Here is a 16,010-nt window from a genome sequence, read left to right as displayed (position 1 = left end):
TCTCCATGAGTGATCGATTCTTCCTTTCTACAACCCCATTTTGTTGTGGAGTATATGCAATAGTATACTGACGTACAATGCCTTTTTGCTTCCAAAAATTATTCAAGGAAGACATGTATTCCCCCCCTCGATTTGAATGGAGAGTCTTAATCTTGCAATTAGATTGATTTTCAACAAGTGCAACAAAAGCCAAAATTGCATCATGCATCTTTGACTTTTTCAAAAATGAGTAGACCCAACAAAAACAAGTAAAGTTATCAGTGAAGGTGACAAAATAATAACATCCACCTAATGACTTTTCTTGCATAGATCCATGTACATTCAAATGCACAATCTCTAATCTGGTTGTTGCCTTAAAAGCAACATCATGAGGAAACAGGAATCAATGTATTTTTCCCAAAATGCATCCCTCACAAATATGCTCAGGAGGTCTCTCCAAAACAAGTAAGCCATCTAGCATCTGCGTAATCTACAAAAGCATCAAACTACCATAGTTGGCATGCCCCATGTGAGCATGCCATAACTCTGCCTGTGACATGGCAGAAGTTAGAGTAGATGCTAAATAGACTAACTGTTCAATTGAATAAGCATATAACTCATAGAGTCCATGACATAAAGTGCCAATCAATACCAAAGTCAAGAATTCTTAATCCCTAACCATGCATTTGTCATCATCGAATGTGACCTATATACCACACTTTGCTAAAGAAGAAATGGACAACAAATTCTTCTTTATCCTTGGCACATATCATGCATACTATAAATGGAGAGTAGATCCATTAATGGCTTTCAAGACAATCAGGGTAAGATGCATTGTTGGCACATTGTATAGGCTATCAACCCAAGAAGAGTCATAACTGCAAATGTAAAAAGAGTAGTCACAATCTACAACAAAAGACACATGCTATGTAGTAGTAGAAGGTGCATTAGAAATAGACATCCCTGACTCCTTCTTCTCCTTGGCAATGTGCTTCTTAAATTCTGTGATGTAATGACTTGGATTCTTACAATAGTGGCACTTGCCCTTGTTGACTATCGTGATGCGTGTTTCTTGTTGCTTTGTGAAGTACTTGAACTTCCAGAACTCTTCAGAGAATTTCTAGATTGGTTGCCCTTTCCCTTTTGTCTCACCATAAAAGTAAGTTTAGAGGCTATAACATCCACCCCAGTGTTCTTTCTTGTTTGCTCTTCTTCTAGGAGCAAACTAACCAACTAAAGAAAGGTAAGTGGCTATGGAGAAATTTCTCATGGTAAGATTTAAGGCCTATGAAAGGCTAAATAAGATAACAGAAAAGAATTCAGAGTAGTAGAGATCATATGTGCATCACGATAATACTCATCTACATTCATTAATTTCTCACACAAGTCATGAATTTTGTTAAGATGATCTTGCATGGCATCACCTTCATCCATCTTCATATTCTCAAGCTCTTTTTTCAAGAAAGAGATGTGTGTCTCATTTTTTTCCAACAAATATCTACTCAAGTATAAGCCACGCTTCGCGTGAGGGAGTTGCAGACCATATGAGCAGGATTATAGACTACTAAACTGTCAAACCAATTACAATGCTTGAGCATCTCGTGTGTCCCAAGCCTTTTGTGCTACTAATTTTTGGGAAAATGGTTGAGTTGGAGCGGGCCTTTGACCAAATTCTCCTATGGGAGATGTTGCAAGAGCCACAACTCTAAGATGGACTTCCTCACCACTAACATAATCCCAAAGATTTTTTGCAATCAACACATTCTTCATCATAAAAGACCATAGAGAATAATTATTGCCACCCAATCTATCCTCTTTGGGGATACATATGTGAATACATTGTTCTGTCCCCACTAATTGGCCATGGTAAATATCATTATTTCAAAGAATACAAAAGCAAGAGCAAAGCTAGAACAACTTAGAAATCTAGCAATTTCTAGAAATTACAATGTGCACCATGCTGTAATTATCAAATGTGTCACACTTGATAAAAATGGGAGAGTTTATCAGGAGGTGGGGGAGCTACACTTGGCAACTGGTGACTAGGGCAATTGCTATAGGTGCTGTTGAATGGCACCAACAACAACAATTGGTGTAAGTTGGTGTGGATGAGGTAGTTTGGTGGCACCTAATTGGAGGCAACACTGGTGGTGGGAGCAACAATGGTGGTTGGTGGTGATGTAGGTCTAAACAGCCAATAGTAGTTGACTGGAGGGGTGATGTCAACTTGGTGGTGATCAGAGTGAAGTTGGAGGTGACACATAGTTCTGATACCAAATGTGAGAGGGGGTGAAGATCAAATCTCTGAGCTAAGAGTACATAGTTGATAGTAGGGAGTGAGAGAGTGAAGACACATCACGACTCCCAATGCAATTTCCAAAATTGTAATGAAAGTACAAAGTACAACCCTTATACCTTAGGGTTATTAATATTCATTCACACTCGAAAGGTGTAAAGTATGATAAGTGATCGAATTGTGTGACATAAGCACATAAAATAGAAGATAAGGTAATTGGGGAAAAAACCTCTCATAAGGAGAGTAAAAATTACCCTAGTGTCCTACTGCGAATCATCGACACTCCTCTATGAGCATAGGTATGAGTCAAACCCAACAATAGCTGCCATAGTGATCAAGGGATTGACAATGGTTTTTCTAAGTAGCAAATTCTAGCTCTCTCTCACAGGGAGCTTAGCTGGATGTTTATAAAATTAAGATAACCTATGTTTTGCCTCCATCATTGTAGAGTAGGAGCCTTTGGTAGCTCTTGATCACCATACCACCTAGTTGGGTTTCAACTCTATGCCCTGATAGGCTTGCTTTGTCATTAGTATCTAGCTTGAGCATCTTATTCAATTTCTGACATGGTACTAGAGCTATGGTGCTAGCATTGAGTTGAAGGTTCATTCCATACTTCATCATGAGCTTTCTATCCAACACCTTTTTTAGCCTATCTCCCTTTCCACTAGCTTTGTATTTTTTATAGTTGCACTATGCTTTTGATGTAGTAGACATTCCTTGCCCATCTTCATCATGTTGTGCTATTGATTATGGGTATTTTCTAATCAAGTTGACCCTTCCTAGGTGGATATAGGGCATCAACCTTCTCCTAGATATGTTTATGGTGTACCAAACATGTTCATGCTACCTTCTCACACTTTGGTTGTTGTTGCATTTTCCATCTTCTTAATCTACTTCCACATCAGTTTCCTTGCTTTTAGGACTAACTAGTGTTGTACTTTCCCCATTTGGGACTTGTTGGTGTTGCATTTCCATGTATGGGCACACCTAGTGCTACATTTTCTCTATTTGGAATGGACCCATCATGGATCTTTCTATAGTATGGATGTCTAATTGGTTCCTGTGGTAGCTTGGACATTTGGCCTCCTAGTAAGCACAAATTAGGATTAGTAGCAACTCATTTACAAGACATTAGCAACCTAATAGAAGGTGAACAAAGCTTAAAACAAAGTCAAATGTGGTAATTCCTCCCATATCTTAGCTCTTAGCATGTGTTGTAAAAGAGTAGTTGAAAATTGACTTTCTATTACATTCATTTGGACTATAGTAACATGGACAACAACAACAATTTGACATGTAAATACCAAGAATGGACTAGATGGTAGAATATTAGATCAGAGAGCACTAGTCCAAATAAGCAACTCCTCTCTTTCTACCCCTCTTACAAACACACACACACCCACACACACACACACACTCTCTCTCTCTCTCTCTCCCCCTCACACACACACACACACTCTCTCTCTCTCTCTCTCTCTCTCTCTCTCTCTCTCTCTCTCTCTCTCTCTCTCTCTCTCTCTCTCTCTCTCTCTCTCTCTCTCTCTCTCTCTCTCTCTCTCTCTCTCTCTCTCTCTCTCTCTCTCTCTAAATTAGCAACTTCTCTCTCTCTCTCTCTCCCCCCTCTTAATTTTGCAAGGGTCATCCATCCATTTTTCCCAACCCTCTTATTATTACAAGGGTCAAGGTTTTGCATGAGGTAAATTGTCTTAGACACTTTTAGCTATTAATATTAGGACGAAAATAATATCACTTTGTTATCCCACATGAATATATACATTCATGTACCTCTCACTTTTATGTGCATGATTTGATATTATATGCTGATATATCACTTCCATTGTGCACACATAAGCAAACTAGAGATAGTGTAAATAAAGAGAAAGAGAAAGCCGGGGAGAGGGGAATTACATATCACTTCATGTTCTTGTTGTATGCGAACAATTAGGACTTAAATGACCAAATTCTCCACAATTGAAACATAGAGGATCTCTTCTTGCCTTATCCCTATCGTTTCCTCATTGCACTTCCTGGTTACCTTGACCCATAGGACCTACTATTCCTTTGTCCTAGTTTCTATCGCTTAAGGCATTCAATCTCATATTTTGTAATCGCCTAGCTGGTTGATCTTCAACCTCAGGTGCTAATCGTGTTCCCTACCTTGTTAGTAACTAATAATTTTGGCCATTTCTTGCAAACTTGATACCCTAATCTCGATGTTTAGTCTCCAGGATCCCTTAAGGACCTATCTATAATTTATGTGATAGAATGCATGGCTAAAGTTCTAGCTTAGAGACTCATAAGGATATAGTACTTTAAAAGTATTATTTTTGGATTACTAATGGTAGAATTTTCTCAATAATAAGATAGTGAAACCGTAACGAAAGATAGTTCAACCATGTTAATGGAGAGAAAACAATATGACTAAAGCAAGGTAAATCGTGAAATACAAAATTATCAATGATCATATACAAAGAAAAATGCTTGAATGTCTCGAGCTTGCCATTGAGTGGCACTAGTTTCTTCATTATTTTCATCTAGGTTTGTTGAAGATGTTGGTATTGTTGACCTTGTATTGATATCCACATAATTTTCGCAAGCATTAGTTGATATCCAACATGCTAAAGCTCGATCATATGGAAAGTTCTCTATTGAGTATTGGAAAACACATTATCTCATGACGTAGATATCCAAGTTTGTACTTAGCTTGTTGTACATCAGCTTCTTTAGAAACGCCATGATGCTAAACATTCTTTCATCCTCCATAGATTTTAGAATCATTACTGAGCCAAGTCAGCAAGCCAAAAATATTCAAGCATACGATCTTAGAAAACTTGGCTTATGCTCAACTTATTCTATAATCTGTTAATAGCATTTGACTTCGTAGGCTCTATGAGCTCACTGAACTAGTGCCACAGTATCTCCAAAGCATTAAGACCCCATTATGACTGCTCTAAAAGGACATCCTCATCTAATATTCAAATAGTTTCTTCAAACTCTTGTACTTGTACAACTTTTCCAAAGCAATCTTTAAGGACATTGACTCTTTTCTTGGAATTTGCTTGAAGATGTCATTATGGGAAGCCATGCCTTGGCTTTGTTGTTGTTGTTGGGGGGAAGCTACGTTTTGCCTTTAGGTGGTAGTTATGTTGATGGAAAGCCATGTTACGTCTTCAAATGGTAACTCATGTCAGGCTCATCAAGCCAAGGGTCGTCATGCTAGGGGTCATCGCATCGGAGGGCATCGTGAGATGAGGGTCGATGTGACATGGGGTGATACGACATAGGTGATGCGATGTTGGGTGATGCCATGTAAGGCATCGCAACATGGGGCGTCACGACACGATCTCAAGTCAATGGATTTTCTCTCTTGTGTTTGTGAGCACTCCTTAACTCTAAGCAAAAGTTGATCTGATATGAAGTGTAATGTACCTAAGCTCAATCACTCACTCAATATGGCACAGAAAGGTAACACGATATGTGAGAGCAAGGTATATTCTTGTATTCTTCAATGAAAGAAACGGTACAACATATGCACATCCCAAGAAGACTACACCCCGTGACGCTGCACATGTAAGGCTTTACCACTGGGCATAGGAAAACACATGTAAAATGAAAATCAAGTAGGACTCACAGTCACTACTACTCGATATATAAATGTTTTTGGCAGCAATACAATGGTATAGCTACAAAACCCGTACATAACCCCACTCCCCGCGCCCTACCTCCCCTCTCTACTTACACTCTATTGTAGTCATTCCTCTCCTTTACTCATACTTAGCACGCTAAGCTCACACTCTGACATTCGAGGACCAGGTATACTAACAGGATAAGAGGCTATGCTCGCTTGTGGACAGGCCACCTCGTGTGGAAAGCCTTCTAAACATCACGAGGGCCGGATCTGGAAAAGTGATGAAGTGTGTGTGTCGTAATCCGTGCCGGCCGGTCGAGAGATGCTCGTTCTAGAAATAAAAAGAAGAAGAGAGAGAGCCGGCTCTGCTGCAGGCCAACTGATGTATAGGCCACTACATATTAGTCTGATCTGAGAAGGAAACCAGCTGGGGAGGAATTAGAGATGGCGGCGGGTGCAGAGATCATCATGAGAGATCAGAATTATATGAAGAAGCTGGCCGGGAGGCCTCCTCCTCCTCATGTGGTGTGCTTGCCTTTCTTTCTGGCAGGCCATGTGGAACCGATGATGCAGCTGGCGAGGTGGCTGGCGGGAAGAGGGGTGCTGACGACGGTGGTGCACACCCACCACAACTACAAGCAATTACAGTGCAGCAGCCATTATTATCATGACTCATGCAGGTCGAAGGTTTATAAGGAAAAGGTATCAGATGATGGTGTTCATCGGCCATTCATGATGAAAGAAGAAGAGTCAGCACCAGCAGCTGCTGCAGCAGTTCATATAAATATGGCTGCTTATAAAGATCAAGACGAAGAAGAAGAGGCGCTGCAGGAATATCATGAGGAGATATTCCTTCGCTTCGAGAGCATCCCCGATGGCTTGGCACCTGATCTCCGGAGTGTCGTCCACGCTGGAGAGCAGCTATTGGCCTCTGACAACCATGTATTCGTGACGGCCTTCGACTCTCTCATGGATAAGCTCATGCTCTCGTCGTCATCTTCTTCTCCTTCTCCGTCTTCTTCTTCTTCTGATCAATATTATCTGCCTCCCCCGTGCTTCCTCATCTCTGACGCCATCCTCTCTTGGACCTCGCTCTCTGCCTCCCGCCTCTCCATCCCTCGTGCCGCCCTCTGGACAAACTGCCTCTCCTCTTGGCCGGCCTTTGACAGCATTCCCTTGCTCTTTTCCAACAAATGTCATTCTATCAGTGACCAAGGTATCTGTTGCTTTGGTTATACACATCGATCTTCCATAAATCAATGTAATTAACGTCAGTTACATGCTTAATCTCTGATACACAAATATACTAGTCATGCATAATTTCTAATAGGCAGATATGCTTTATCAATCTAGCCATACTGAATCTGCCAGATATGCTTGATCAATCTAGTCATAGTGAATCTCTGATAGTCTCATCTCTTAGGACATCTTCACACGAAGCGTTTGGAAAAGTTTGGACAGAAATGCAGAAGAAGGAAGACAGAGTACTGCATTCCTTCACCTTCCCATGCACTTACTAACCGGTTGGAGGAGCTCATTATTTGCATATAGAACCGTTTCAAAAAACAAACAAGACGTACTATCGGCAGTTACAAGCTTTGAGAGATCTAAATCAAGACCTTCTTAGAGGCTACTATGAAAAATGAGGGGAGAAGTTTGATAACTTTTGCCCTTGTAGCAAAATTCAATTGGAGACACCCATGCTAATGTTTACCTTTGATGGGAAATTTGCAATTGCAGGTAGCCACCCTCTCGATTTCCTGCCCGGACTGCCCCCTATCTACCACTTCTCGGACCTACCCCCTGTCTTGCATATTCCTGACATCAACCACCCCTTCTTGCAGTTTATCATGAGGCAGATGCACCTTTGCAAAAAGGCTGATCTCCTCCTATGTAACACATCCGCAGAAATAGAAGGGGATGTGATTACTGCACTCTCTAAGATGACCCAAGGGATGCCACAAATACTCCCAATTGGCCCTCTTATAACTTTCATCTCTTCCCGTAACAAGAAACATAATCCAATACAGATTAATCCTAGCTACTTGATGTTGAGTGAAGAGGGAAATCAAGATAAGAGATGCATGTCATGGTTGCAATCACAGGCGCCATGTTCTGTTCTATATGTATCATTCGGGAGCTTGGTCTACCTCCCGGAAGAGCAAGTGACAGGCTTGGCCATGGGGCTTGAGGCTGCTAGAGTGCCTATCTTATGGGTTGTGCGTCCTGATTTCATCGAAAAAAATAGTGGCAAGACATATGGTGCCTTGCTTGAGGGGATGGTATCAATGGACAGAGCTTTGGTGGTTCCATGGGCTCCTCAAGTGCAGGTGAAGACATTCTTCATAACCCATAACTATTCTATTTTATCAACTAAGTAGAAGCACATAATTTAGTTTAACTATCTAAGTATTATCATCTGATTTAAGCCATAATTTATTAGTCTACTTCCATTTGTCAAACTGTTTTCCTCTAAAATTAATTATATGGCGCTTCTTGACAAGGGCGCCCGAGAGAGAGAGAGAGAGAGAGAGAGAGAGAGAGAGAGAGAGAGAGAGAGAGAGAGAGAGAGCACGTCCAATTGGTAGAAAAAGAATGTAAGAAGAGGTGAGAGAAGAAAAGCTAACGTGCATCCTAGTGGAAATTACTTGGAGTAATTGATTATATTCACTTCAACCATTAGAATAGCACTCCCTTATTGGTGATGCTAATAAACATTTGAAGCACCAAACGTTGGTAGACTTTATCCAGACTATTGGTGGATTTTGTTTAACAATGATAGGATTAGGCCCAATTTGAATTTTTCAAAGTCTATCCTTACTAATTTATGTATTTACATTCTATTGAAAAGTAAGATAAAACGAGAGTTGGGTTGCTCAAATGCATAAAAACTGACTTTAGGTTGGTATATTGTTCCAGGTCTTAAGGCATCCATCAGTGGGCGGCTTTTTGACCCATTGTGGGTGGAACTCTATACTAGAGAGCTTATTTGCTGGCATTCCCATGCTCGGATGGCCCATTGCATCTGAGCAAAGAATGAACTGCAAGATGATGGTGCAAAAATGGAAGATAGGTTGGGAGATTGAATGGCAAAAGGAATCTCAGTCCAAAAACTTTAGATGTAATGAACTTGGCCCGGATATTGCTAAAAGTGGTATGAACTCAATTTCTTTGATGATAAAAGAGGAGGTGAAGAGGGTCGTAAGGTTATTGATAGAAAGCAAGGAGGGTGAGCAAGCTCGAGGGAGAGCTAGGGAGTTGAGCCACGCAATAACTAATAGCAGTGGTCAAAGTCACTCTCTTGCAAACCTTGAAAGCTTGCTTGCATCCATATATCAACATGCGGCTATGTAGAAGTGGGTGCAACAGATTTTGCTCTATACTAGTGCAAGGCCTCAACATGTTTTGTAAGATTGGGTTTTTCTAGAGTGTTCTCATACTGAAATACTTCTTAAACTACTAAATGTGCAATAAGATTTGTGCATTTGTGAACTAAAAGATAAAATGAGAAAGACATTGTGAGAATTCACCACATTGAATAAGTTTTCTATAAGAGAAAGAACCCACAAAAGCTTTATCACCTTGATGTCAAAAAGAAGGAAAAGAATACCAAAGTGCTCTTAATGTCACAAGATTCCCAAAAAACCCCCTCAAATTTTAAAAATTCCAAAACATGGAAAAACTACTCTCACATTCTCGTAGTCCATTCTTTTTTATTCCAAGAACCTATCCTTTAGTGCTTAAACAAAATGTTAGAAGTCATTCAAATGCCCAATTCTCAGTTACCTATCTATGCTCCAAGTGCCAAATGTTGTAAGGCTCACAAATGAGAAGAAGCCATGATGGGCAATGGGCAATGGGCACTGGGCATTGGCACGGTTCCCAATTCAGACATTAGAAGGAGTCGAACCTTAAAGATCAAATGGTCATGAGATGTCCTATGTGGACTTTCCAATTAGGTCAAGTGGAAAAGAGTTAATGATATACACCATGTGATGAGCTATGGAGATTTGGGAAATATTCCTAGGAATATCTCATGATGGTTGGTGGCTAGTCGATCGGATGAACCATGTAGGTGGTGAGTTGAGGTAAAAGATGTAAGTTGTGATTTAAGGAAAACCATGTAGGTGAAACATATGAGCAGTGATTTAAGGGAAGCCATGTTGGAGAATATATCATATTCTACATGCTAATGATGGAGGATATTTAATATCCTACTCCCTAACAGCAGTATCCATCCACCCCCTTTTTTCCAATGATTGTATAGATCCTCCTTTGTGGATCCACCTACCATTCACTTTATGGATACACCTACCATCCACTTTATGGATCCACCTTTCTCACCTACTATGTTTTGAACTCTTTATGAGGTTTGTTGTCTATATAAATACAACATAGCTATTGAGAATGTTGTGATATACCTTTAATGCTCACTATCCTCCATCTAGCATCTATATAGATCACTATCAAAGCTTATAGGAGTGCAAAGGGGGGGGGAGCCTTTAACCATCAATTGTATCAATTTAGTGAAGTTTTTAGTTACCACCTTTTTTTTCTTTTCTATTTTTTGTTGAACTTATTATAATAATTGTTATCTTTCATTGTGTTCTATTTTCTTACATAGTATCAGAACACTAGGTACTCTGATTAACAACTTAGTACAAGAAAATTCAATTTCTTTGTTGAAAAGACCAAAATTGATGTTGACTAATGGTAACAATAGCAATAGCAAAGGAAGCAATAATGCCATTGCACTAATGAAAACTCTTCAAAGTCATCCACTTGCCTTCACAAAATGTAAACTCGATGACACAAAGTAGAACTTATGGAAGTTCAATATAAGGGTCATCTTGGATTTATATGAGTTCTTGAATATAGTTTTCAGGATTGATACTGAACATGTTGTAACCCCAGATCCAAGCGAAACTAGCAACCAAATTCCACCTAATCCAACTCTTATTTATGCTTAGAAACAAAGAAATGTAGATGTACTCTACACCATCATTCACAATGTATTTGATTTTGTTCTCACTTTCAATCAACATATATCCAACACCAACCAAGCTTGCATTTACTAAGATATCAATATGAGACACAAAACCAAATCAGGATTCAAAACTTGGAGATTTAGATTACAGCCAAAAAGCTTCTAATGGATCAAATGGTAGCATTTAGGATAGCAAAAATGACTAAGGATCTCACTAGGAGATGTATATGAGTTTTGTCTCCCAAATATGATGGAAAAGTCACATCATGTTACTAGAGGAGAAGGAGAAGGAGATGTGGCTATTAGTTGTGATGGAAGGAATGGTAGAAATGAAACATTCATAGCAAATACCAAAGCTATGTTAGATATGCTCGATGCCCCACCTTTGTAAGGTACCACTAATGATCTATGGTGCTCTAAGTCGTAAGGCCCCCATTATGAGGAGAAGCCATGTGTGCACAAACATTGGGTGAGTCCTGACTTGTATGTTAGATGAGGTCTATGTGACCAGATGGAAAAAAGGTGACCTCTCTAGATCTAGCCCTTGGGTTAAATAGAGTAATTATGCTAGTAGCAACTCGAGGCACAATGCATCCAGCTGTGGGGTGTGGGAGTTATCAGGGATCCCTGATGGGGGTTTGAGGATAGTGTCTCTGGCTCAACGATAAAGAAAATATTCCTTGGCATATTTCTCTGACTGTCTAAACACCATATTAGAGAATTTGGAAAATTTTCCAAGTCCCATTTTCAAATAAGTGATAAATATTTGATCAAGTGCCTAAGTCTTGATCCATATTTGAAAGTGGGATTTGGGAAGGTAGCTTATATAGTATTTAGGGTAGATTCCACCTTTAAGTAAGACAAGATGTTTTGACCATATGGTTAAATAATAAAGGTATTGGGGGTTCCCAAAGTGCATGGAAATTCCCAAATTCCCTATTATAGTGTTACTAGAGAAGATTCATAATATGGTCAGACATGCCAACAAGACTACCTTCTAAGGCTTTAAAAGGAAGACCCTTCTAAAGCAATCATCAATCTATCTCTCAGCCAATCAGAGTTGTTCTAGCTATCCTTAAGCTCTTTGCCTATCATCTGTTTAGATCACCATATAAGCTTCGCAGAGGAAGCACACGTGTAGACAGAGCCATCTTTGTATCAATTCGTTTGAGATTAAAGAAGTTTCTGTTCTTCTCATATTTTTTGTGTGTTCTCAACTCCTTGCTTAGATTCTATCTACTATGTTGTGTAATTTCTACATGGTATTAGAGCCCATGGGGCTCTGAGGAGTAAAGAGTACACGAGAGGTAAGGGCTTTAATAGCAAAGAGGAGAAATGGTGTCTAATGTATCAAGTAGCGGTGCTAGCGCATCACGTGTTATTACTGTTATACTGAGAATTCAAACACTAAGAATTTATCCACCAACCTTCAACGAAGGCAAGTTAGATGGTACAAACTATACTTTGTGAAAATTTAAAATCACAACTATCCTTGATTCTTATGAGCTTCTGGAGATGGTACTCAAGAGACTAACCCAGAACCACAACCCACCCCTAACCCATCAAATTCGAGTGTTATAATTCCTCCAAATGTAGATCTTCTACGAGCTTGAAAATAAAGGAACGCAGATGCATTGTGTGCCTTAGTTACAAATTATTATGTGACCTTGATTTCAGTATACAACCAAGGCATCAAAGGCTTGGAACATACTGAGGAGTCAATAGGAAATGTAAAATCAAACAAGGATTCAGAATTGAAGAATCAACTAGTAGCATAGAAGTTTGCTAAAGGAGAGATAGCTAAAGCACTCATCACTCGAATCAAGAATCTACATGACCTAATGGCTGCCTTTAGGATACAAATGACTAATGAGGAGCTAGCTCAAAGGAGTTTTTGGATTTATCTATCAAAGTTTGATGGATTGGTAACTTCCCTAAACACTTAGGTGAGACCCCAAGCTTTGACATTTGAGAAATTTTGTGCACTACTAATGGAGGAGGAGTTGTAGCTTAAATCTCAAGAAGGTAGCAACAGTGAAGATATTGTATTCTCTGCCAATGAAAAAGGCAAAGATGGTTCCTCTACCAAAAAATAACAAAAAGAAGAAGGGTGGTAAGAAAAAGTTTCAAGGGGAGTGCTTCTACTGTAAGAAGAAAGGACATGCAATTGCAGATTCTTGTGTCAAGAAGATAGATGAAAAGTATGGCACTGTGAAGACTAAAGGGAAGGAGACAACCAATACAGCTGAAGTAGTGTTAGAGTTATTCATGGTGACCATTGAAAAAGTGTGCTCCTCAGTACAATAAATATCTACCACTGACTCATGGGTATTAGAGAGTGAAGCTTTTTGTCACATGATCCATATAATCCTATGAAGCCTCTTTAAGAATCCATCACTTATGCAGGATAATCATCCTATAGCCTATTCTAGTTATAAGATGAAACCCTCTGAACTGAAATATTCCACATATGGCAAAGAATTATTAGCTGTTGTACAAGCCTTAAGACAGTGGAAACACTACTTAATGGGATCTGAATTTATGATTAAGACCGATCAGCAAAGTATTAGACATTTACTTAGCCAACCCCAAATATCTGACCGACATATCAAATGGGCATCTTTTATTCAGAGTTTTCATCCTATCATTCAATATCAACCTGGTAAAAAAAATGTAGTGGCTGATGCATTAAGTAAAAGACCTGCCATTCATAATATTTATGTTATATAATTTGATTCTTTGATTGCTATGAAAGATACTTATCATCAGGACATTACTTTTCATGCTGATTGGAATAAATTAGTTCAAAATAACTTGATTCCTATTGATTCACTATCTTATAATGATGGATTTATGTTTTATAAAAAGAGATTATGTGTTACAGTTCCATTCAGATCTTTTGTTTTGAATGAGATTCATTGTCCTCCATATCAAGGTCATAGAGGTATCATATCTACTTTACGTACATTAACTGAAGATTTTTATTGGCCGCATATGGACACTAATGTATCTAACTTTGTTTCTGAATGTTTGATTTGTCAAAGAGTTAAGAGACATCATGGTAAACATTATGGATTACTTATGCCTTTATCTATTCCATCTAGACCATGGGAACAAATTTCTATGGATTTTATTACTGGTTTACCTAATACTAAATCTAACCATGATATGATTTGGACAGTAGTAGATAGGTTTACTAAACAAGCATATTTCATTCCATGTAAGAAAACTTTAACAGCATCACAGGCAGCACAGTTGTTTTTTAAAACTGTTTTCACTAACCATGGATTACCAAAAGTTATTATTTCTGATCGTGATTCTAGATTTTGTAACAACTTTGGGATTACTCTGTTTGCTAACCTAGGCACAAAAATTGATTTCTCATATGCATTTCATCCTGAAACTAATAGACAAACAGAAGCTACTAATAGTACTATTTTAGATCTTTTACGTGCTTACACTATTTCTAAACAACAGACATGGGATACACATTTGCATTTATTACAGTTTGCATATAACAATACACCACACACATCTACAAAGAAAGCACCATTTGAAGTCATTTATGGTTATAGATTGTCTACACCTGTTGCATCTTTGTCAAATAGAATTCAGAGTACTGATGATATTGCTAGTATGCATAATACTATTTTTGATGAGGTTAAAGACATGATTGCCAAAGCCCAGCAATCATATACCAAACAAGCCAATAAGAAAAGACAAGCAATGAATTTCAAAGTTGATGACTATGTTTGGTTGAGAATAGAAAAACGTAGACTACAAAGTGTAGATAGACACCCAGTTGTTAAATTAGCCCCTAGATTCTATGGACGATTTAGGATCATTCATAAAATTAATGACAATGCATTCAAGTTAGAATTACCACCTCACTGGAAAATTCACAACACATTTCACCTTAGTTTATTAAGACCATTTAGAGGCCAATTACCTGTACACCCTGTTTATGAAAACCCACCTTTGTTAGAGGAAGAGACTGAAATACTTGAACCTAAAGCTATCATAGATACTGATTTTATGACAACTAGAACTGGCCAAAGATATTCTAGATATTTAGTTAAATTTAAGAACCATCCTGTAGAAGAAGCCCAATGGATGCACGCTAGAGACTTAAATGCTTTCCCCACTCTGTTAGCTCCACATTGAGCTAATAGCAATTGAGGTCAATTGCTATCCCACCCCGAGGGTATGATGCCAGGAGGCATATTTCACGGTGGATTCCATGCCGCGGTGGATTCCGTAAGGTTTTGCGGTGGATTCCGTAAACTTTGATGACCGAGGCTCATACACAAAGTGGATTCTTTGTGCGAGAAGTTGATGGGGACGCCTATCCTTTTCGGGCGTTTCATTAATTTAGTGTGTACATGGGTGATTCCATAGCAGGTGATTCCGCAAAATGCATATTAAATTAATAAACATTTATGAGTTTAGAGTGCGCACTCGTAATAAATTAAGGTTAGGATTGATTTCTAACCAGTTGATTTATTTATGTAGCTGAAGACTACTAGGTATTCACTTTTGTCGATTTAATTGTATTATTTTACTAACGATTGTGAATGCTTCAGTTGATGTGTAGAGATAGCAGCAGTGGCGGAGGAAAGCATTGGAGGATAGCGAGTATTCAATTTATCATTTATATTTTGATGGGCGCATACCTTAAGCATGGCGCCTATATTTTGTCGCGCCTATTTATTGAGGCGTTGGATATTTATTTATTATTTTGTATGCGCATGGGCGCACGATTATGTTATTTGTACTTGGACATTGTATTGGGCATGCCAGACTCTTTGGGCACCGCCCATTAGCTTTATTCCTATTTTGTGCTAAAGCAAACTCAAAAGCTAAAAGCTTTGCTATTTTGTAATTTGGGCTATTATTTGAGCTTGAAGATGATTAATACATAAAATGCATGCTTTGTGGAGCGCTCACACAAGGCATGGAGGGGGATTGCACCCAATTGGTCTCTTGTTCATATCGTTCATGCTTTTTACCTTGAATTTTGTGCAAAAAGTAGAGTTCTATTGTTCTTGGGGACCTTCCGGCATTCACTACGCGAGCGTACAGCATCCGATCTGCGCACCAGTGGTATCAGAGCGAAG

The 16,010-nt window shown here is 38.9% G+C and overlaps 1 protein-coding gene across 2 annotated transcripts; it reads left to right on the top strand.

The window, feature by feature from the left end:
• Positions 1-6,291: 6,291 nt before the first annotated feature.
• Positions 6,292-15,776, top strand: LOC148040399 (7-deoxyloganetin glucosyltransferase-like). Of its 2 annotated transcripts, none has more exons than XM_087666556.1 (3): positions 6,292-7,122; positions 7,647-8,236; positions 15,477-15,776. In XM_087666556.1, the coding sequence occupies exons 1-3, from the start codon at positions 6,351-6,353 to the stop codon at positions 15,714-15,716; spliced, it is 1,602 nt and encodes a 533-aa protein (XP_087522682.1). In that variant the 5' UTR covers positions 6,292-6,350; the 3' UTR covers positions 15,717-15,776. The 2 variants fall into 2 exon arrangements, with proteins under 2 accessions (XP_087522682.1, XP_087522679.1); XM_087666553.1 differs by lacking the exon at positions 15,477-15,776 and adding an exon at positions 8,826-9,319.
• Positions 15,777-16,010: the final 234 nt, after the last annotated feature.

This window comes from Lygodium microphyllum, chromosome 2 (assembly GCF_053477565.2).
Source record: "Lygodium microphyllum isolate KBCC chromosome 2, Lygodium_microphyllum_v1.1.10, whole genome shotgun sequence".
NCBI lineage: Eukaryota > Viridiplantae > Streptophyta > Polypodiopsida > Schizaeales > Lygodiaceae > Lygodium > Lygodium microphyllum.
Note: the sequence above shows the minus strand (reverse complement) of the source record. Positions and strands in the feature narration are given on the sequence as shown.